This window comes from Daphnia magna, linkage group LG4 (assembly GCF_020631705.1).
Source record: "Daphnia magna isolate NIES linkage group LG4, ASM2063170v1.1, whole genome shotgun sequence".
NCBI lineage: Eukaryota > Metazoa > Arthropoda > Branchiopoda > Diplostraca > Daphniidae > Daphnia > Daphnia magna.
Window position 1 is genome coordinate 1,658,784 of NC_059185.1, and position 22,550 is coordinate 1,681,333.

The 22,550-nt window shown below is 38.6% G+C and overlaps 5 protein-coding genes and 2 long non-coding RNA genes across 11 annotated transcripts; 4 read left to right on the forward strand and 3 right to left on the reverse strand.

The window, feature by feature from the left end:
* The first annotated feature begins 620 nt into the window (after nucleotides 1-620).
* On the forward strand, nucleotides 621-2,436 carry LOC116921244 (zinc finger Ran-binding domain-containing protein 2). Of its 4 annotated transcripts, XM_032927513.2 has the most exons (9): nucleotides 623-809; nucleotides 874-935; nucleotides 1,002-1,101; nucleotides 1,161-1,243; nucleotides 1,301-1,416; nucleotides 1,490-1,685; nucleotides 1,781-1,834; nucleotides 2,057-2,146; nucleotides 2,248-2,436. In XM_032927513.2, the coding sequence occupies exons 1-9, from the start codon at nucleotides 757-759 to the stop codon at nucleotides 2,280-2,282; spliced, it is 789 nt and encodes a 262-aa protein (XP_032783404.2). In that variant the 5' UTR covers nucleotides 623-756; the 3' UTR covers nucleotides 2,283-2,436. The 4 variants fall into 4 exon arrangements, 3 of the variants coding, with proteins under 3 accessions (XP_032783402.2, XP_032783404.2, XP_032783403.2); XM_032927511.2 differs by having other exon boundaries at nucleotides 621-809; nucleotides 1,966-2,436; XM_032927512.2 differs by having other exon boundaries at nucleotides 625-809; nucleotides 1,490-1,719; nucleotides 2,057-2,436.
* On the reverse strand, nucleotides 2,378-3,577 carry LOC116921245 (translocon-associated protein subunit delta). Its single transcript, XM_032927514.2, has 5 exons — nucleotides 3,416-3,577; nucleotides 2,978-3,096; nucleotides 2,744-2,908; nucleotides 2,615-2,680; nucleotides 2,378-2,552 (listed from the first exon to the last, which is right to left on the reverse strand). The coding sequence occupies exons 1-5, from the start codon at nucleotides 3,471-3,473 to the stop codon at nucleotides 2,448-2,450; spliced, it is 513 nt and encodes a 170-aa protein (XP_032783405.2). The 5' UTR covers nucleotides 3,474-3,577; the 3' UTR covers nucleotides 2,378-2,447.
* An 813-nt stretch (nucleotides 3,578-4,390) lies between these two features.
* On the reverse strand, nucleotides 4,391-13,356 carry LOC116921243 (serine/threonine-protein kinase PLK1). Its single transcript, XM_045173137.1, has 10 exons — nucleotides 12,434-13,356; nucleotides 10,291-10,398; nucleotides 8,901-9,017; nucleotides 8,612-8,823; nucleotides 7,806-7,901; nucleotides 7,355-7,736; nucleotides 6,929-7,268; nucleotides 6,710-6,866; nucleotides 6,321-6,594; nucleotides 4,391-6,247 (listed from the first exon to the last, which is right to left on the reverse strand). The coding sequence occupies exons 1-10, from the start codon at nucleotides 12,944-12,946 to the stop codon at nucleotides 6,020-6,022; spliced, it is 2,427 nt and encodes an 808-aa protein (XP_045029072.1). The 5' UTR covers nucleotides 12,947-13,356; the 3' UTR covers nucleotides 4,391-6,019.
* A 152-nt stretch (nucleotides 13,357-13,508) lies between these two features.
* LOC116921246 lies at nucleotides 13,509-15,215 on the forward strand. The gene is made up of 2 exons (XR_004393116.2): nucleotides 13,509-14,483; nucleotides 14,579-15,215. It is a non-coding gene; the product is annotated as an uncharacterized LOC116921246 (long non-coding RNA).
* A 248-nt stretch (nucleotides 15,216-15,463) lies between these two features.
* On the reverse strand, nucleotides 15,464-16,858 carry LOC116933927 (ERI1 exoribonuclease 3). The gene is made up of 5 exons (XM_045173164.1): nucleotides 16,446-16,858; nucleotides 16,231-16,365; nucleotides 15,949-16,149; nucleotides 15,765-15,861; nucleotides 15,464-15,667 (listed from the first exon to the last, which is right to left on the reverse strand). The coding sequence occupies exons 1-5, from the start codon at nucleotides 16,626-16,628 to the stop codon at nucleotides 15,579-15,581; spliced, it is 705 nt and encodes a 234-aa protein (XP_045029099.1). The 5' UTR covers nucleotides 16,629-16,858; the 3' UTR covers nucleotides 15,464-15,578.
* Nucleotides 16,859-19,039: 2,181 nt separating this feature from the next.
* LOC123471560 lies at nucleotides 19,040-19,667 on the forward strand. Its single transcript, XR_006646325.1, has 2 exons — nucleotides 19,040-19,543; nucleotides 19,607-19,667. It is a non-coding gene; the product is annotated as an uncharacterized LOC123471560 (long non-coding RNA).
* A 170-nt stretch (nucleotides 19,668-19,837) lies between these two features.
* On the forward strand, nucleotides 19,838-22,548 carry LOC116921241. Of its 2 annotated transcripts, XM_032927507.2 has the most exons (10): nucleotides 19,845-19,950; nucleotides 20,070-20,149; nucleotides 20,226-20,367; nucleotides 20,434-20,474; nucleotides 20,537-20,607; nucleotides 21,667-21,722; nucleotides 21,789-21,849; nucleotides 21,998-22,033; nucleotides 22,099-22,140; nucleotides 22,220-22,548. In XM_032927507.2, the coding sequence occupies exons 2-10, from the start codon at nucleotides 20,104-20,106 to the stop codon at nucleotides 22,313-22,315; spliced, it is 591 nt and encodes a 196-aa protein (XP_032783398.1). In that variant the 5' UTR covers nucleotides 19,845-19,950; nucleotides 20,070-20,103; the 3' UTR covers nucleotides 22,316-22,548. The 2 variants fall into 2 exon arrangements, with proteins under 2 accessions (XP_032783399.1, XP_032783398.1); XM_032927508.2 differs by lacking the exon at nucleotides 20,070-20,149 and having other exon boundaries at nucleotides 19,838-19,950.
* The last annotated feature ends 2 nt before the right edge of the window (nucleotides 22,549-22,550 follow it).

The window sequence follows — 22,550 nt, forward strand, 5'->3', positions numbered from 1 at the left end:
GGAATAGTCGAAATTGAACGCTGATTTCGTTTTAGTCATTGGTTTTCTCGTTAAACCAGCCGTTTAGAAAATTAACGAAAACAATGCTGTTAGCGCACCAACTTAATATCTGGTTTTTAACGTTTTAATAAAAAACTATAAGACCAATAGAAAAATAAACCTGATTTTCGTGATTTTCATTCAATTCTGAATCGAAATCATGTATTTTATGCAAAATTTGAAATTTGGCCAAAAATGAAAAAGTGGGAAGGGTATAGCCTTCCCACTTTTGTCAAAATCGGCCAAAATCGACATCTCTTGAAATTCTACAAAAATCACACGGAATAGTCGAAATTGAACGCTGATTTCGTTTTAGTCATTGGTTTTCTCGTTAAACCAGCCGTTTAAAAAATTAACGAAAACAATGCTGTTAGCGCACCAACTTAATATCTGGTTTTTAACGTTTTAATAAAAAACTATAAGACCAATAGAAAAATAAACCTGATTTTCGTGATTTTCATTCAATTCTGAATCGAAATCATGTATTTTAGACAAGAGCAGAGTCATGGAAACTATGTCATGGGTTCCATGACTCTGACATGAGCTTTCAATTCTGTCAACCAGATGACGTGAACAAGTTGGCTTTGCTAGAACTGCTTCAGTTTCATTTTTCTAGCAACTACGGATCCCTTATTACACTTGTAAACTGTTTACTGCCATTTAATCAACGGCTTAACGAATTGTTCTGTACCCGGGAGAACTTAAACAGATTCATTAATGGCTACGAAATTTAGGCCTGGTGATGGTGACTGGACATGTCCTGACGAAAGGTAAAGGTTTTGCAGTGTAGTTGTGTGTTGTTTTTTTTTAATACCATAATTTTCTCACTATTAGCTGTGGTAACGTCAATTTTGCACGGAGAAGTGCCTGCAACCGTTGTGGCAAAGCAAAAGAAGGTTTTATTTATTTATAATTCGTATTTTATATGATCAGTGTAATAAAGTACTATTTGATTCTTACAGATGACAAAGCAAAGGCAAAAAAGCTTGGCATGGAAATCGGGAAAGATGCAGCGGAAAAAAGCAAAGGTCTTTTCAGTGCAGATGATTGGATGTGTACCAAGTATTATTTTCAGACACTTACAATGATGTATAAGTCTTAATATTTCTGATGGTTTGTAGGTGCGGAAATGTTAACTGGGCAAGGAGGGGAACTTGCAATGTTTGCAATGCACCTCGATTTGGTGAAGTGGAAGAACGAACAGGTATGGCAGTTGCTGTGGAAGAAAAGAATTTTGTTTGAATTTCTCAAATTAATCTAGGTTATGGAGGTGGTTACAATGAACGTGGAACTGTCGAATATAAGGAAAGACAAGAATCTGACGACGAATTTGATGAATTTGGACGGATAAAGAAAAAGTTTCGAAAAAATGATGTGGTAAAAATAAGTCATCTTGGAAGAATATGTGAAAACAGTTGAGAAGTTTTAAAATTTTGGGACAACTAATTAGAACTCACCGTTGAACGAGCTGCCTTCAACGTCACATGATCAACATATCGTAGCGGACGATGAAGAGGAGGAAGAAGATGATGACGATGGAGATCTATCAAAATACGATCTTAGCGGTTGGGGTGATGATGACAATGAAAATCCGGAAGAAAAGAAGTCTTCACCTACCAACGATGTCCCGAAAAAAGCTGAAAACGGTAGCAAATCTAGCGCAACACGCCAATCAGAGAAGTATATAATTTCAATAAGATTATGAAGGATGCTGGAAGTTGATCTTGTAAATTTCTGTTAGGTCCAAGTCTCCTTGTCGATCCAGATCGTCTTCTCGTTCCGGTTCTAGGTCAAGGTAACACCCGGTAGCGACACCCAGGCTATCGGGGAAAAATTTCTGTTTTTCTTGTTGAATCGAAATGGCCCGAAATTTTTGTGTTTGGCCATCAAAATTATCATTTTTGATATTTGGTAACCGCTTGTAAGGTCCGTATCTCATTCGAACCCAAACGGTTATTCGAACCATTTTCAAGTTTAATTACAGAAGAACTGTAGACTACGTAGGATTTTTCTATAGCAGGAGCAGAAAGTCGGATAAGCGCAGCGATCGCCGTCGACGCCGTTCTAGATCTACAAGCGACTTTTCTCGCAGCCGATCGCGGTCCAGGTTTGGTTTGCCACTGATGGGCTTATATTTCTAGTTTTATAAGTTAATTTAGGGGAATATTGAGAAAATTTCTCTTCCATATTGGATTCTGCTGTTAATAGGTCTCGTTCCAGAAACCGCAGACGTCGTTAAATAACTCCCCAACTTCAATTAGAGTAAGCTGATTGTTTACCGACCGAACCGCTTGCAAACTATTTTCTTTTCACCCATGGTTTAGTGATTTAGTAATCATTTTTCACCTTACTGCAATTTATTTTCTCATTGCAGAAATAAACAACATTTACTTCCAACATTCCCCGTTTTACGCTTCCAATTTTGTTTTTGTTGTCAATGCATAGTACATTACGGCAAAAGCAACAATGACTGCCGCTAATTCAGAGTTAATCCAAGGTCCATTGTACGCTCCCTAAAAAAAAAAAAAAATCATTTACTTGTGCTGTAAAAAGGAATAAAACCTAATGAAGTTACAGGATGATTCAGGATCACAACTCCTAGAGGCTGGACAGTGGTTGTATCTTCACCATTGCGTTGAGCCTGATTAAAAAAACATGGTTACAAAATTAAAACCTTGAAAACCAAGAGAACACAATAAATTACCTTTCGCACGGCGGCATAACCTTCATCGTCGTACACTTTAATCTCAAAGTTACCACGAGGTGCTTTCTTAGTTTCCTCCAACCAACTAACAACATATTCATTGGTTTCCTTGCTTTTTACAACAGACAAGGGTTTTCCCCCAACTTCAGCATAAAGGGGAATATCCTGTAAAATGAATAAAAATTTAACTACATGAGAACATTCAAACTAAACAAAAAAAAATTGAAGTCTTACAGCAGGCTCCCCATCGCAGCTCAGTTTAAACTGAGATACATAGGCAATATTTGTTAGAATGGTGCCATCCAGTGTTGTAAAGGATGTAGAACTGAGTTTTGGATTGGAACAGGAAGAAGCTGCAATTATTTAGAAAACATTAAGTACATATGCAATAAACTAAAGATGCAAAGTTTTGTAATTGTATTCCCAACTAACATTCCTTGAAACCTGATATAAAAAACCACTAAATCTAGAATAGTTAGACAGAAAGTTATGAAACAGTTTTTCTTAAAGCTGTATTTTCTATGTATTTTTATTGTATTTTCTAAGGATGACTAAACGTTTGTATTTGATCTACTTTCTAGCCGGCTTTGAGTGTCACAAGCGATTCAATTATCCGATAAACAAACAAAAACAGAAGCCATAAAGGCGAATTTACTAAACAAATGTAAATACCTGAGACGGCAGAAAGGCACACGGCAAGAGAAAACGCGATCAACAATTTGCAAGACATGATGGGATTCAATGCTAATGGACAGTGGTTGTTTGAGAAATCTTCGGTGGTTTGACAGCAAAACTGAATGGTTCACTTTTTTGCCACCAGAGGCGTATAGCCACGTTTGATGATGTTTACACAACGCTGCCGAACATGTATTGCAATCTTTTATTTATTTTTTTCGCTACCAACTTGAAGATAAAAAAATCCTTTTTATTTCATAAAATGGATATAAATAGTTTATGTTTATATATATAAATTAATCGTAGTTAATGTTAATAAATAAAAACTGAATTTACCTGTCATCTGTTTCTGCCATCTAGCGGGCAAAGGAGAACACGTGAAAGACGAAGATGGAGGTGAAATTGGAAAAAAAAGACTGAAATCCTGCAGTTTAAAGACTGCTTGAAGCATTTTCAATGCACATTAAGATGAAACAACATGCCTTTCCTCACAACGTTTCGAAGCAGGTGAAATTCAACTTGGTGACATATCTGCACCGTATTTTGAAAAAGACAGTAAGATGAATTCTGGAATGGCAAGGTTACAATACATAATGTTATTATAAAGAATTGCCTGCATGCCAAGAATGACATGTTATCTTGAGAAGTTTATTCAACAAAAGCTTATTTCCGTGTTTGAAAATCACAATACTAGTCAAATCGCGTTTCTCTAAAGCCAATCTTCTTCCGCCCTCCTGGACTTATCATGGTCGCCCACACGGTAAATTCAAAACATGTCGTGAGTACGGCCGACAAGAGAGGCGTACATATGACTCGTTTCGGAAAATTTACCATCCAAAAACGAAATAGACACAATAGCGTTCCCGACGAGTAAACACGTTTATTTCTTGTTTCGCCCTTTTCTCCATAAAGAAATGTAGCAAAAAAAAACAACAACGAAAGAATCCCAAGGAAAAGCGAATAAAACTTGGACGAGCGGAACAATTTTTTTATTTAAACTCTCACACGCAATCATCATTTGTCGATTACACCGAGAGGGGGGATGGGGAGAGGAGGGCGCTGAGCGAAACAACACTTCAATCGGTTGTAGAATCGAAATGGCGGGACCGTGCGCTAGCGAATAGCACGCGGGAACAAACAAAAATAACACAACAAAAACGAATACACAAAAATCAGAACACGATCATTTTTCATCATTTTCGATCGTGCGGATCAACATAGAAAGGAAAACATAAAAAAGGAGTGAAAGGGACATTTCGAATTGAAACCGATTGACATCTAAAGAATTGGATACAAAAAACAAAACATGATCGTCGAGAACACGACCAATTTCGCCCTTTCACGTCACAATTTAAAGAGGACGCCAGCACGAAAGACAAAATTGGACACAAAAACAAAAAATTTTTTTATTTTGCAATACCCCCCCTCCCCCCTCCCCATAACAGACGGACGACACGACCGAAATGTCGGGATATAAATTTCTAGTATAGCCCCACGCAAACTCACGATATGTTCTTGATTCCTTGGTTACGGGTTTTTTGGTGCTTGTGGGTGTTACGTTAGTGCACACACACACACACACAAAATTCTTCCTCTTACTTTTCGTTATTTGATTTTTAAATTTTTTGTTTTTCACTTACTTTTCTTCTCACACGTAAACCGGCGAAACATACATACAGTGAGGGGAAAGACCGGAAACATGCACGCATACAATGAGAAATGAAATGAGGGAAGAGATGGGGTCGTGTGTTTAACCAAAGCGAACAATGGCCCTTTTTTTGTGTGTAAACCTCCCTAAGTCAAAACGGACACACAAAGTGGGAGTGACCATCGTTTCGATTTTTCTCATGAAAGACTTTGGGAATATTTTTGTTAGAAAAGTAAAGAAAACTTAAAGAAAAAGGGACAACATAATGAGAAAATTAAATTTTAGAAAAAAAAAAATAGCGTGATGAATTTTCTTCTGGAACATGAGGAAAGAAAAATGACAGGGTTGACTAGCTGGGCTAATGGAGAAGTGGGGATGGATGAATGGGTGTGAGAGGGATGCTCGTGATATTTTTTTTTTTTTTTTTTACCAGCTAGCGAGGGGCGATGAAATTTTTATCAATGTCATGATTAACATTTTAGCTTCTTAAAGGAAGAGACAACAAATCAAGGCAAGAGAAAGACAATGCTGATGTACAATAGGGAAAAACAAAAATCAATCGAAAGTCAATTTCCAAGATGAACATGATTTTCTACTAAAGAAAGAAAAGGTGTGCAAAGAAGCAAAATTGAGAAGAATCGAATCATCATTATTTGATACAAAACACAAGAAGAAAATAAGAAGAAGAAGAACAATTAGAGGAAAGATGGAAAGAAGGGTCACGAAACGAGATCAATGAACGCGACATTGGAAAGTTTTTCCTTTTTTTAAATTTTACCGATGATTGCATTTAGGGATAGATGAAGAAGAAATTGAAAAGAGCTCCTTTTAGAGGTAAGAAGGTAGTTGTGGTGCTACGTGATTGAACACAAATGTGGATAATTCTTTTTTCTTTTCACTTTCGCGTGTTTTTTTGTTTGTTTTTTTAAATATCCTTTTAGGATGCGGAGAGATCAAATTTTATCCCCGTCCAATTCGGCGAATTCTCGCAGTACCGTCAGAGCAAAGACGAGTCGCTCACGGAGGGTCGACTCGCAGCCGAGCTGCGAAATGTCAACCAAACGATAGGTGGCGCTCAATCGCTCACTGTTGATGTAAGTCACCCAGTATTGGGTGACGGCCGACGTTGATGACGTGTCGGCCGAAAGAACGATTTTCGTGTGATCTTTAAAAAAATTGATCTGCAACCATCAATTAAAAAATTGCACGGTTAATACAATTTCTTAAAGAATGTCAAAACTATTTAAAAATTACCTGCAATGTGTTGTTATCTAATTGCATAATGATAGCCTTGGGCGTGCGAACCCAACGCTTCATGTGGACAAATGATCGGCGTCTGTGTGCGGGCGACGTCGTTGACGACGCCTGGTCCTGTTGCTGTTGTTGGCTGTCACCTCCTTCCGTCAAATTTTCATCCATATATTGGGCGAAATAGCGAAGGAGAGTCAATCGTTCCACCAGATACGATGGAAGAGCATTCAGACTATAACTACTCGTTTTTCCGGTAGAGTCTTGGAAATCCAAGCGACTAAAAAAATGAGAGAGGGGAAAGAAAAATTTGGCAATGAATTAATAATCCGTTTAAAAAAAAAAAAAAGCACATCAAAGCGGAAAACTAGAGAGTTGGAACAAGAAAAGCTTACTTCCGGTCACCAGAGTAGCTTATCCGGGTGCTGTCGTTGAACAGGACGCCCACAGCTCGGTCCGACAGCTGGAAACCGAAGCCATACTTGTTGGAGTAGTCGATCCATTTAGATATAAAGAGCGGATTACACGGCACCGGGCAGGGGTTCGATGGAACTACATTTTTTGTTTTACAAATTAAAATTTTGTTTTAAATTTAAAGAAAGATTGCCTCATACCTTGTGCTGCGTGATAAAGGCAAGAATCTAAGGCAGAGTACAAAGAGGGTTGTTGTTGTACGGCAGGTGCTGAAGACGTTGGAAGAGGGGCAGGAGGCGGACCAACCCTTCCGCCTTGTTCCTTATTGTGGTCGTCGCGATCAGGGCACAACACGTTGGTTATCTTTTGCTTTAAAGACCCAGGAAGACCTTTCTGTTGTTGTTGTTGTTGTTGTTGTTGCTGCTGCTGTTGTTGTTGAGCCTCTTTCTTCTCTTTGCGACAGGCTGGCGTCTCCTTCAGACTGTGACTTCTGGCAACGCGTTGATCCTTTTGACTCTGGTTATTACCATTGCTAGGAACCTTTTCACACACACAAATAAAAATAAATTGAAATACCACGCGCACAGAAAATAAAGAAAGATGAGTTGCTGATGACGATGCCATACCTTGACGGATTCCGGGCGTGATCTGTTGCCTTGAAAACTAGACGGGACACGGAGGTGATGCGGCGTTAACGGACTGGTATTCTCATTAGTGGAGTCCCCGTCAGACTTGATGCCACTGTCGTTCGAGGCGAACGTCGGCGCTTTTGAGCAGCATGACGGCGGCAATGAGACGGGCATAAAGCCACTCGTGAAAAAATCGTGCTTGAGCACCTGGTCCAGCGTTGGACGATGAGCTGGATCGGGAGCCAGCAATTGACGGATCAATGAACGGGCGGGACGCGACACCCACTGTGGAATCACATACATATTATGAGCAATTCTAGAGTACGTCTCTGCCAATGTAGACGTCTCGAATGGCGGCTGGCCAACCAACATGGCGTACCTGAGCAATTAAAAGATAATAAAATCCAATTAACAAGTCTTGACGATTTGTACACAAAAACTCGCTTACATGATGCATCCCATTGCCCAGAGATCGGCTTCGTATCCATGACCTTGGCGACTCAACACTTCCGGCGCGATATAGTTTGGCGTTCCGCATATTGTCCTTCAAAGGTGGGAAGATTTAAAGAAAAGAAAATAGAGCAAAGACCACCAACTATACCATTTAGAAATCAATTGGCACATACAGAGACGGAACCTTTTCATTTTTTTTTTTTACTTATGTCTACTAAAATTCAACGACGACCAGGTAAGAAAATGTTTTAAAGAGGGACGATAGAGCTATTGATTCTCTTTCACAAGGAAACAGGTCAGAACTACAACGGCGGCACTGCACATTCTTATTTTTTTAGTGGGGTCGGCGTTTCACAAAAGGAACAAGAAAACGACAAAAAAAAAAAAATAACCTCAACTTTAGAGGGGGGAGAGAAAAAAGGAAATTGAACACATTGAGATCAATTGGACCATCTTGATGTATTCTTTTACCTTTTTTAGTGCCTCCGTTATTTTTACCTTTTAAAATTTACCATCGGTGCTTCTTTTGTTAACTCGTTTTTTTTCTCTAAACAACCCCTAGAAAAGACCCCCACCAAGACATTCCCCCCCACTTAACCATCTACTTTCGAATTCAACTCGTCTCTCAACATTCCATGGGTAAACAACATGTTTGTGTGACAACGTCTATATAGAACCCTCTTGTCAGAATCGCCCCCTTTCTCTGTGTTTCCCTGTTTCTCCTAAACTGATAACAAGGATGTGAACTTGATTGGGTTGTCATCAAGTTTAAAGCCAGGATCACAAAACATCTTAACTTACACTTTAGATTCGGCGTGGAGGCGAGCGGCCAATCCGAAATCGCCAATCTTCACCGTCATGTTCTCCGATAGGAACATGTTGCCCAGCTTGAGATCACGGTGGACGATTCGAGCGCCATGGACGTAACGTAGGCCGTCGGCCAGCTGGCGCAAGTAGAAACGAACTTCTGGCTCTGTCAACGTCTTACGATGTTTCATCACGTGCACTAAACTCTGTTTTATTGAAATAATTTGAGTTTCTTTCCTTTTTTTTTTAAAGCTGTAGTAAAAAATTTCTTTGCGTGCAGTACCTTCTTGGAACAGTTTTCCAGGATGATGTAGACATTTTCAGAGTCCTCGAAACAGTGATAAAACCGCACAACGTTCAGGTGGACCAAATTGCGGTGCAATTCAATTTCCCTGGCAATCTAAAAATGTTCAACATCCAAGAAAAGATAATTAATTAATTTGAAATTTTAGCTAAAAATAAAAAGGAAATGAGTTTTTAGACCCCCAGTGAGCAAAGGGATCCCTGGGAGAGTTTCAAAAAAAAAGGGAAATGTGTAAAACAGGAACAAGTTACGTCCATGTTGGGGGTCATTTTCCCCTTTTTTTTTCCTCCAAAATTACTATTACAACCATTTCAATTATTTTTAGAACCTTCTTCAACTTTTAACATCGATAACAATTTTAAAAAAAAGGGGGTTTCATTTCCTGACTCATACCAAAACGTCAAGGAATTTGCCGATTCTCCTTGATTTAAAACCAAAATATTTTCATTTTTTCTCCGAACTTGCGTGGCTCGCGTCCACGACGACACGTTCGCCACACTAACCGAAAACGCAGCTCTATTTTTACACGCATAGCAGAGGCTATTTGGCACGAAGTCACACGGCTGGACATTTTTCCCTGTTTGCAGGACCCAGACAGATGTTCACCCCCCTTTTTCTATTTCGTCCAATTCAGAGATTCCAGCTGCCGACAAACAAGCTTCAACGACCACGAAATTAATTAAATATTTTCTCTTTAAATTCGTTCTTAGCTTTTTTTTTTTTTGTTGAATAAATGAATTATATCTCTCCCGAGAGGGGCATATGGTGGTTATTCCATCAGCTGGACCAGCTTTTTTGTTTCTGGTGATTACGGCGTCAAAACATTCGGGAGAAAGGATCGTGCCGTCGTTTTCCCACGGCCAAGTTCAGAGAACGAAACTGTTTTGGGTATGGAGCTCAGGTCACATGTCTCTGTCTTTTTTCCCCATTCGGTTTAGAATTTCAAACAAACACAATAACGAGGGGGAGAGAAAAAAGGGCAGAGGTGGTGGCGATCCAGCGATAATGTCCACCAGATGGATCCTCTAGACTATAAAATATGTGTGTTCAAACTAGGTCACAATTAATCGAATAAAAAATTTTTTATCACATGTGTTTCAACTTCCAGCTGTGTGTGAGGCGATTTCAATTGAAAACATCTGTCAATGAAAAAAAAAAAAAACGACTTGTCGTTCGTTTGTTACGTGTTAATTCTGTAGTTGTGGCTGAGCGGAAGCCCTTGTAAAGGATATAATAGGTTGAAAAAATAGTGGGGGTGGAGAGTTAACACACTAAATATGAAAATGGCTTCCTGTTGAAGATAGTTAACAGCTGTTTTTCTCGAATAAACAAAAGAATATGTCTTTTTTCTTTAAACAAAAATATTTACCTTTTCTTTATGATGAGGTTTGGTGATGCGCGATTTTGGGATGATTTTACCCGCGTAGACATGTCCAGTTGTCAAATCCGTCAGTTCATGGACCCTTGCAAATCCTCCCTATTTTTCGGGGGTTTTAAAAACAAAAACAGGATCAGTCTCATTGCAAGAAGATGGCAGACAACGATACCACAACCCCCTACACACACACACACACCCCCGAACGGGAGAAAATCCTAATGAAGTGGTTGTTTTGTGCTTGTGTGTCTAGACAGGATTTATGTGTATATATTCTCCCCAAATGGCAACACATTTTTATCTAAAGAGGAAAAAAAACCAGTTTGACCCCTATGAAAAAGAAAAAATCCAAGGAATAAAATAAAATTCCATAAAAATAAAATACATCTCCGACAACAAGACAAATCTGAGTTCACAAAAAAAGGACGATGATGGTTGCCAGAGATAGGGGTTATATGGTGAGAGGAAGGGTATACCCTCGGAGCCAAGAAAAAGAGCCAGCAACAAGAGAGCTGGTCTCTCCGAGCGAACGGTTCTTTTCGTGATTGTTCGGCATCGAAGGAACTGGCAGGAGGTCTGACAGAGTTATTTCCCTTTCATTTCAATATATTTTTTTCTTTCTCCTTTCTTTTTTCAAAAACGAAGAAAATGGATGAAAGTCAGGAGAAAGAAGAAGTGAATGAATAGAAAGAAGAAAGGTGGAAGTATATGGTAGCCCCTGCGGGAGTGTGTAAAGAACCCAAAAACGAGAGGGATGGTTATATAGAGGAGGTACAAAAAAAGAAAAGGAGAAACAACCCGATTCAAGGTTTTTCTCACACGACCAAGTCATGGAGAAGAAGAGGGGGGGACGAATCAAAATTCTCTTCTCTTGTTGCGTATACAGTTGTACTAATATCAAAAAAAGAAGAAGTCAGTGGGCCAGCCACTTCCTTTCTTAGTCTTCATCGTGACCCCATGCAACCGTCAGGTCACATATGCTTACTACCTTTTTCGTGATAATGATATTTTTCCGGTCATTTCATATCCCCCTAGCCACCATTTTTTTTTTACGACCAGATTTCCTTAATTGGTCGGCAAAACTACTGCTACCAAACAAAAGCTTCTTATTACCTACGGTCTAATTAACAACACGCTAAAGAGGAGAGAAAGCTACAAAAAAATATTTAAAGGGCCTTTTTTTCAAGAAAAAAGTCACATGGTTCCTCTATGCAATGTCACAATGCAAGCCACGTCCATACACAGATCATCATCAAGGTTATGGAACAAGAGGTGAAGGGCCTTCTTGACCGATTCTATGTGTGTGTGTAGCACCGGAGAAGAAAGGTATAAACTTCTCCTATATATCTTCCACATACACACACACAACTGGTGGATGTGTCGCGACGACAAAAGATAACCCAAAAACCACCCCTACGGTTTCTTCTTGGATAAGAACCAGAATATAAGCGAGTGGTGAACAATCATATAAAGAAGAAGGTGGTAGCAGCAGCAGCCCATAGTGAGGGGTTGGTGGCCATTTACCTGCCCCAAAGGCAACAAGAGGAAACCCGTTGTTGAGTTTGCTGCTGCTTTTTTTTTTTTGCTGCTGGTAAAAACTTCTTCCCTAGATGCCCTCGAGCTAAGATGAACAGAGGGTGTATATTTAAAAGGGGAGGGAAAAAAATATGTTTTTTTTTTGGGGGGGGGGGTTAAATTCATAAAAAAAATAAAACCCCCCGTCCGGTTTTGTCTAAGAAAAAAAAAATCTTGTGGTTTTCGTAGAATTAAAAAAAGGGAAGAAAAAGTTGTTTTTGTTGATGGGGGGGGATTACACATCGGCCATCAGCTGATCAAGTGGGTCAGGCGCAACACAAAGAGCCCTTTAACCAGAGGCGCTTTTTCTTTCTTCTTCTAGTTGTTGTTTTCTCATCGAACCCTCTCCCAAAGAAACCACCTTACCAGTTTCTTCTTGCTTTCATTCCAAGGTTGAGGCCAAAGAGAAAACCTTTTTTCTCATAATCTTATTCCATCATCATCATTTTCAACCCCCCTTCAGAAAAGAACACTAAGTTAGAAACCCCACCAAAAAAAAAAAGATATTTTAGCCCAGGGTTAATTGACACATCTTTTGTCTGTAAAAAAAAAGTCTAATTACCTTTCCTAGGAATCTGCCTTTAAGGTAAGTTGTATTTTTGCTGCGATCGACGATATACTGAAGTCCATCATCATGGACTGGAGGTAGAAGCAAAGTGGATGACGGGGTAGTTGCCAGAGCAGAAGAAGATGGTTGTTGTTGAACAATCTGATGATGTGGTGAAAGAATATGATGGTGGTTGAGCAGAACATGACTGCTGCTGGATGTGCTACTGCTGCTTGCAGCGGAAGTGGGCGATCCGCCATGGGGCGTCGTCAAACCATCGCGCAGACCAGCCACCCCTGAATCCATCGACTCGTTGTTATTCATTGGCTCTTTCCCACCACCAGTACATCCGGTCAACACTGCAACAGACGGGCTCGATGATGTGCTATTCTTTAACTGAGTAGCCAGTACGGAAATTGGAGACGTCATCGTGGCGGAAGAAGAATTCGTAGAAGGCACTGGACTGTTGCGTTGTTGATGCTGGGGTGGATAAAGCAAATGGCGAGACTCGTGTCTCAATGACCCCATGACTTTCTCTATTTCAATTGAAAAACTACCCACACACTCACACGTACGTCGTTCTTCGATGATAAATCAGAACGTTACTTGATGCTGAGCAATCTGTGACTCATTCGAACAATGTTGCATCAACACGTGTTTGTGCGAAATTCTTTTGCTTCCCCTTCCTTCTTTCGATTTAATGGCCGATCACCAGCCACGTGTTTTCAACAAAGATTTTTCCCCCCTTTTTTTCTCTCTCAACAAACGATAACAATTCCTTAGATAATTCACGAATGTAACATTTGGATATTCTTTTTTGGATAAATGCTACAGAACATATTCACACATTCTCACTCACACATAGGGTAAAATAGGAATAAAGAAAAAAAGGAAAGAGAGAGAGACATAAAAATGGTTGTGTCCTCTCTCCTCTAGCACCGACCGAACACTGACTGTGTGGGAAGCGCGCATGGGGGCCTTTTGCATGCAAGTCGACGTATGCTGGTGGTTGGGCCAATGGCCTGCAGACGATGCACATGGTTGGCATTTGAAACTCCGCCCTTAAGAAAGAGCCCCTCTGGCGCATCCACAGACGACTGCTGTGCTCTCTGTTGATAATAATTCTTTTCTCCCCAAACGATGAGTTTATGGCTACCCTTTCTTTTATTTTCATGACAAGAAATTACAGAAACAAGTGGAATCAATATTCACAATCCTATGTGTTTTTATATATGCTATAGAGTAAAAATCGTGGCCCATTTTTCTGTGAGTGTGTGTTTTTCCTTTGACGATAGAACCTGTCAAATGGAAATGATAAAATGGCTTGAAAACTTTGTGAACTAGGGTCTTGTGCTGAACTGTGGACTGTATAGATAAAGGCTATCACGCGGCTAGATAACCATATCGTCTCCCCTTTTTTTATTTAAATAAAAAATAACTTATTTCCTCGTTTAAATGAATTATACCAACAGACTGTTCAAGAGTTTTCTGTGTGTTACCGATTGTTTCACCAGCTTAATTGAAGTAGCTCTGACGAGCTTGTGACGTGATGATTACGTTCAGCAACCAAAGCTATTCAACTCTACACGTACCCTACATGCTGTATACAAGGGACACAAAAGTTGAAATGAAAAGTCATGTTTTTTACTTTTTGAGGGGTGAAGAAGGGAGCGATCTGTTATTATTTTATAATCAGACCTTGCTCGAGGATGAACTTGCCTCGTTTCACGCAATCTTTTTCCCCCTACAGTAGCAGGACATATAGATGTTCCATCATTGGTTTTTAAAGCTTTAAAACGTAACTTTCCGTGATGTGACACATTACCAGCATTGTTTGACTCAGTTGTGAATTTTTGGAAAAGGAAAAATCGGGGTAAAGTATTCTAAGCAATTCGTTCAGAACAGAGAAATTCAGAAAATGAAACTAATGCGATGCCAGTGAACCCAACGGAGGAAATGTCACCACCGTGTTACGTAAAGAATTTCGACACGCGTTTATGCACACCTGTCCTTGCTCTCCCGGAATCGACTTTATGCTCCGTTGTACACACAGGCTGTGTGTATGGTATATTTATTTCATTCTATCAATATCTACTGCAGTAAATAAGGTAAAGAAAGGAAACAAAAACTTTTGGTTTTTTTTTTTTGTTTTTCCCAAAGTTGCGGTCATTGATCGTCGAGAACTGCACGCGTGAAGTCATTCGCAACTGGTTTAACGTGCTTTTGCTGCCGTCGACTGCAGTCAGGGGAGACTATCGTATATACATATTTATTTCATTATCATTTCTCCCTAAAAGGTATGGGAGGGTATATCGAAAGACACGCATATAACGACACACACCAGACTAGTTTTTCTCCCAACAACTAAATTTCCTGATTTTCTTTTTGTAATCTCACAGAGCATTTCCACAAAAAGAAAAAAAGAACACCGAAGTTCTTAGTAGTACCACCTTCTTTTTTTAACCAGGTGGTCTTTTAAAAAAGATCCAAAAGGGAACTTCAAAGTCTCAAAAAAACATTCAGGTTCTATGTACAAGGTCGTGTGTTGTCTCCAGCTGCAACTGTTTTGTGTACTATCGTATCCTTTTTTTTTGTAGTTTGAATTTTGAACGAGAGATATTATAATATTATTATTATTATAATAAAGCTCCCAACTTGTTCTTCTTCTTTGGGAATTTACTGGTAAACAAAACAACAGCACTGTTGCTTCCACCGAAGCGTATCAAATGAAGTAAGAGTGATGCAGCAAATCGGCCGTTCCAGTCGTTTGACTGCCGAGCTTAGGACAACAGCTGCAGAAGAAAAGACACAAGATCTTATAAGAAGGGAGAAAACTAAGCCAACCGTGTCACGCATTTGTTTGTTTTCTTGTTTGGCCTTCCCTGGGCGCAAGAAAAAAAAAGAAGAAAAATCAAAGATCGTGATGGGCGATACGCAACGATGATTTTTTTTTTTTTTTTACTTACTTCACCCCTTTTTTTTTAAGCCGGTAGAGACAAACGGCGAGGATAATGGAAGGAGGGCACTGTACAAGTACATTATACGTGAAATTGTCGCTTCTTTTTATGAAACTTGGCCGACTATAATGAAGTGAGAATAACAAAAACTGATACGGTTCAGTGAAAACCTTTTTTTAGTATCAGGGTTTCATTGTTATTGTTTAATCTTCCAAAAAACTTGTCAGCCGCCACTGGGAATTCTGTTGTAAGCCGAGGAAACGAACAACCGCAGCGATATTACGGCAATCATCTGAAGGAGAAAGGAGAGAAACAAAAGAAAAACATAAAGTTATTAGAGGTCAAAATCCTTTTGAGCTGATATCAAATTTTCAAGGTTTTCGACATACCAATACCACTGTGTAATCGGCCCGACTGGACCAGATTGGCATGGGACAACATGTGCGATAGATTACGAGGGTAAACACCAGTCGATTCAGCAAAAATCTGGGCAACAACAAAGTATATAGATTATCAGGTCGTTTCTTACGTACGTCACTACCACTACACGCAGAGAAATAACAAAGTTCTAACCATTTTAATATTGATCCATGACTTGAAATAAGCAGGTATGACCTGTCCGGTATGAAGGAATTGACGTGGGAGGAGCTCTTTCAAGTCCCAATCGCCGCAAGTCACGAAAGCGAATTCTTTGTTAAACAGATCCTGAGATAGGAGCCATTTGTGAAAATCTTCCATCACTGTTTTCAAAGGGGCTTCATCTTCAACCATATCCTTTCAGCATCGAGTAAAAAGAAAGAGAGAGAGATCAATCAAGAGATAACTCTCAAGAAGGCAGCGTATTGGCAGGCCAACCTGGATAATCCCTGTGAGGCTGGTGCAGAAAGGTGTCAAGGTAGGGTGGATCTCTGGTTTGACATAGCGATGAAAAGTGCCCACTATCTCAAAACTGTTTGTCTCCACATTGAGGACAGGAAACTCAATAATCTCCTGATATGATTTTAAAGTGCAGATATCAAATCTTTTCGTGCAGTAAAACAGGACAATATTGTGAAAAATTTTTTTTTTACCTGAGGTCGGATTGTGCCACGTTTGCTATCGCAGGTGGCCTCAAAATCGAGGACCAGTAAACGGTCAAAATGGTGTCGTCGAGGTGATTCATCGAAACGATTAAATGAACTCTTACTACGCAGCTGAGTTCGTGCTGGAAACGGAATAAATAAATGACATAACCGCTTGCCGGCCACGTGCATTCCTCGGGGTAACGCACTCACAGTAGCTTATTAGCTATCACAAAACTAAAGCTAGATATAGCTTGCACATAAATCGATAAAGCTTTTAATCTGTCGTTAAAAATAGAAATGGGAATAATTTTCTGAGGATGACAATTATTTACGCTTGGTTTCGCTTCATCAAATCCCAAAACCCACGTGAAGAGATTCGCCGTCGACTGCACTCAAATGAAATGGAAATAAAAGAAAACATTGACACCGCAATGCCATCTGGTGTTTGGCATATCCTCACGAAAGATAATAGATTGGATGGATGAGTGAATGAGGCTTATTGTTTGGCGCCGTTCATATAATAAATACACGTGCCGTGAGATACAGACTTTCCAAGAAAATATCGATCCATCATGTGTTGTGTCTGGCACTCTGATGTAATCCGAACACAGTAGGGGTGAGGGGATCCAATATATAAAATGAAAAAAGAGCGCGGTGGGCGGAGGGAAAAAAACAACAACACCATGCGTAGTATAAGGTCAATTATCTTTTGTTTATTATATGCATTTACTATATTTGTAAACTGAAGTCATTAAACATTGCAAGCACGAAAACCACTATCAGTACATAAAACCAAGACGTCACTGATAACAAGGGCATTAGACAGAAGTAAAGCTACAAATTCCGGGTGACTAAAATCAAGAATTTTTCAAGGCTTTCTTAAATGACGCAGTGCAATTGTTTACAGCAATCTGATGCAGTATATCGATTCTTCGAACTGATTACATAGTAAAAAAATGTCAGATAGTCGAGCCATATTCTAAATACATGGAGCCAATACAATTTGAAACGACAACAAATTCAAGCTCATACGATACGCTCTGCAGAGGGGATATTTTAGCTTTGTCGTACACTTTTGACACCGGATGATGACGTTTCAGTGCAATATATACTTACTATAGTTATGTAGGCTACACCAATACAGGACACGTCGTAATAACAGTGGCCTGCCATAAAATCACTTTAAAGATATCGACCGTCGATGTGTCATGCTAAGAGATATATCCTTTATAGTGATGGTGGAAACTTATTGTATCAACTGGGCAAAGGCAGTTATAGTATATAGACTCTACGATTCGATGGGAATATATGATAGGCTATACATGTTGTTTAATCGACCTGCAAGAATGCAATCGGTCACGATACGCGGGTCATGTCTGACTTGCTCCATTTGATATCGATCGCTCTCTTCGTCGCCGGCAATCATCAGCAAAACCTTCACGAACAAGTAATTTACAGACATGTGCCTAATAAGTGCATAGCTTCGACTTCATTTGTATATGCTAAGAAAAGCCGAGCCACCGAAATCGTGATGTTGATACTACACCCGAATTTATACTAAATTGATCGGCGGCTCAAGTTCGTCTTAAAGAATTTTGAAAAGTTCACGTGAGTTAAAAGAAAAGATGGAAAAAAGGTTACACAATGAGAGTTTTCCGTGCCATTGCATTGACGCAAAACGAGAGGTTGCACGATGAGCTGAAAATAATAGACGGGAATCAGGATATATATTTAGCTTAATATTTGCTGACATGCTTTTATCTCCCAATCAAGGTTACTAGCGACTTTTATTTCGGTTGTTCTTTGTCTAATTTGGATATTTTTTTCTCGTTTTGTCATTTTTTTTTTATATTTTTGTTCCATTACTAGAAAAAAAAGGAAAAGGTGGTTCTATAAACATTTAGTAATTTGAGTTAATAAAAGAAAAATAACAAGTACGGAGTCTTGATGGAATGAGGTCACCAAAGAATTTTAGCTTAAGAATGATTGACATTTTGGCCGGATAACAACCAAATGCATTTTCCTTTTCAAAAAAGTCTGGAGAACGAATGGAGTTATAATCTGACAAATCGCACGATAAAATGAGATGGGAAAAATAAGAAGTATTACCTATTACTTCCTCTTATCGGTCGGTCGTCTTTTAATTTCTTCGAGTTGACACCGGGTTAATCACAGCCGTCTTCGCATTCACTGACACAAGTTGGTTTTCAATTTCGTATCACTTAGATTTAACGATGGCAGCCATGTTGGTATTTTCCAATGCGTTGCCGGATGGAAAAATGTGAATTGAACATTATAGCGCTAAAAGCAGTAAAATGTCTTTTTCGATTTCTAAAAACATTTGATTCTTATTCAAATTGAATGAATGCCACGAAATTATGTCTTATAGTGTGAGCTCTTTAATAAAGGGTAGTCAAATCTACGATAAACATTTTTCTGAAGCTAAACAATAAATGCTGTGCTTTCACCACCACATCTACGCTGATTTTCAAAGTTCTACTTCACTTAATGGGGATAATGCTGTTAAAATTATTTAAATTTGTTCCAATTTTGAATGTATGAATATTCAAGAATTTTGACAGACCTTGAAATTTCACGGAATTCATTGTGTTTGGTTGATAGTGAAATAGGAAACATTCTTATTTCGTCCTTTGCACTAAACAATAAAGGACTAAAAACTTTACACTTAACCAGGATGCAGTTCATTTGTTCACTTTCAGTTTCTGAGCAATCGAGATTGACCATGGAACAGACTATTTCAATGTTAAATCAAAGATCCCCTATTTCTCCGAATTTTTTAACTTTTACTTTTGTACTAAGGAGGTCACAGGTCATAATGTTTTAGAATTTCGTGCAAGCCAAAGTTAAATTCTATGATATTATTAACGAATTTATCATGACCTATAATCCTGTTGCAATGCAAGGAGGCCGAAAGTAAACATATCCGGCTGAAGAATGATATTTGAAACAAGAACTTTAAGTACCTCTCTCAGTTTTCGATTCTTTCGTCTTGAAATAGTCATAAACCTGTCTAAAAATACGTTTGGGCTGGTAAATCTGATGACAACGGGGACATCAGATTCAACAAGACAACCATAAAAAAAGTTTGAATTTTCTTTATTTCCGGTTGATGTCGTGACCCGACAGTTTCTTAATTTTTAATTTAGGATATACGACCTCCAAAATTCCACAAGGATTGCGATTGTGATGCCATGCAATGGCATGGATGGGTTAGTATTTTCGTCTATGTTTAACTCTAATGTTCCAATGAAACAACGTGTTGTCCGTGCAGAAAATGGCTGCCACCTTGGTTTGCAACTGGTGTAAATGTGTAAACACGCATCTTCAGTAACTGACGCTAGATGCCTCTCAGAAAAAGTGAAACGGTGCTCATAGATGGACAAGGTAAAATTTGAAGAAAAATATTTAGAAATCAACAGTAACAGAGCTTCTTTCTTTCTGTTAGCTGTCACTTATATAACGTTCGCCGTCGTCCTCTTCTCGTTCAATAGTACGTATCATGTTTTATGTAAATCCTTTCTTTTATTACTGTCATTAATTAACCTGGAGAAGGCAAACTGCATGATTCTTATGTTTCCACTTTAATATCTGGTGTTGGTCATCTTACAGGGCAGTTCCTTTCTTTAAACATCTTGTCTTTATAATGGCACCCACTAAGGGTGAATCAAAATCTCTCCTTACCAATAAGGGTTAGTTTGATTACATTAGTTGGAATTGTTGTATGTGGACATTATAAGATGGAAATTTTTTTTACAATGTTGGCAGAAATTGAACACCAGAGAACCTGCTGCTCCAGAAAAATGGTGATCTTGTCGGTTTCGGTATTAGCCATTGCTCTGAGTGCCATTACTCTAAGCTTTGTTTCAGTTTCATCATATCCTTTACATGCCTCCTGTCGTGTTGATTGGTAAATTGCAATCTTTAGCATCACTTTAAAATTTTTTGTAACATAATTTTACACCCATTTCCTAAGGACTTTTGGAAAACCATGTGATGAAGTTCAAACAGCTCTAGGTAATTTAAATTCTAGGATTTGTAATGTTGAAAAATAGCATTACCTGTTTTACATTCAACAGTAAATCAAATGCAGAAATGGAACATGGATACTCAGGACCTTTGTGGCACCGGACAGAAATGTTTGTATCAGGTAAGCAGACTCATCTAAGTCCTTATACCTGTCTTTGATTTTTTCAAGCATGTACAGTACCCACACAAAGTTTGGAAACACGACGAGTTTTTCCGCGCTTTTAACACGGCGGCTTACGGGCCAAAGTGTCTGCCTTTTTTACGCGATAACTCACGTTTGAGTTATCGCAAAGCAAATCCAAAAAAATCCTCTTGTTGAGGAAAGAATTTCCTTTCACCATGAATTTTTTGAAATGTTTGTGAATAGAAGTTTAGCCCAAAAGTCATAGGTATAAAGTTTGGAAACATCGGCGCGCTCGCCATATGTTTCCATGCTAAAGTGTATGTTACTGAAAAAATTATTAAAAATTCCAATTTATGAATTTTTACTTGAAACTTTTACAAACGGTAGACGACATAGTCGTCTACATTTTGACAAAGTTTCAATTTTTTTGATGAAAGGCTAATTTTGCCGATTTTTAAAATAAACAATGCCGATCAATCTTTCGTGGCGAGGGGACGAAATCCTAGCCCGGGGGAAGAATGGAAGGGAAAAGCAAAAGGGGAAGAAAGGGGGAACAGAATTTCCGACGTACGTTTTATTAAAAAAATCGGCCAAAATCAGCCTTTCTTAAAAAAAATTTAAACTTTGTCAAAATGTAGACGACTATGTCGTCTACCGTTTGTAAAAGTTTCAAGTAAAAATTCGTAAATTGGAATTTTTAATAATTTTTTCAGTAACATACACTTTAGCATGGAAACATATGGCGAGCGCGCCGATGTTTCCAAACTTTATACCTATGATTGGGGCTAAACTTAACTTTTCACAAACATTTCAAAAATTCATGGTGAAAGGAAATTCTTTCTTCAACAAGAGGATTTTTTTGGATTTGCTTTGCGATAACTCAAACGTGAGTTATCGCGTAAAAAAGGCAGACACTTTGGCCCGTAAGCCGCCGTGTTAAAAGCGCGGAAAAACTCGTCGTGTTTCCAAACTTTGTGTGGGTACTGTATATGCACTGTAAGCATACATTGCTACTATATTTACTTAGTCTTGTGCTTACATATCAATATCTTTCAGTACCTCACCTCATCTCCAACTAAAATTACTGGCACACACACAACTCCGGTGAAGCGGTAAGTATTGCGTAGGAAATGTTACGTTATTTTCTTTTATTCAAATTATACTTAATATATTTCTAGTTACGTTGATGACGTGTCGTTCACATTTGCTCCTGGACCAGATAACTCCTGTAAAGTTCAGGTAATAAATTGACAGTATGGGTGAATAAGCTAAGAATTCTTAGGTCAAGTATCAAAATCTTGCGTATAAATAGTCATGCATAGATGGACTACAGTGATAATTATCTTCGTAATATCAAATAATCTAGTATAAACTTGTACCATTCCAGGGCTTTTCAACATCCCAGACATGGTACGCGATATTGGTAAGATAAGAAAGTACGTGTGTCATTTAAAACTCCTATGATTTACGTCTTGACTTTTTTTTCAGGACTATGGAACCAATTACTGCAACATCAAAAATCTGGTGGAGGTAAGGAATGACATTATTTTTCTCTCGATTTTGCCTTTTCAGTATTAAGTAATCTATCAATTAAAACTATGTATTATAGGGAGCTAAACTTGGAATCAATGACTCTAAATATAATGAGAACACCAGTGATTCTGTTTGCACCCAGTATTCTTCGGCGAATTGCGAAGTTTACTAGACGAGGCGCGAAAAGTACGGCAACATTTTATCCTTACCAGATAATAATAAATAATATTCCTTACATTGTGAAAAATCTGTTTCTTAATACTTAGTCGTACCGGAATTATGCAGGAGTGTTGATTAATTTTCTTTTCCCTGCAATATGTAAGCACTGAAATGAAATGTTTGTTATAAAAGGCGAAAGTTAATCTCTTATGATATCTCAAATAAAATATACAATTCGATACATAACC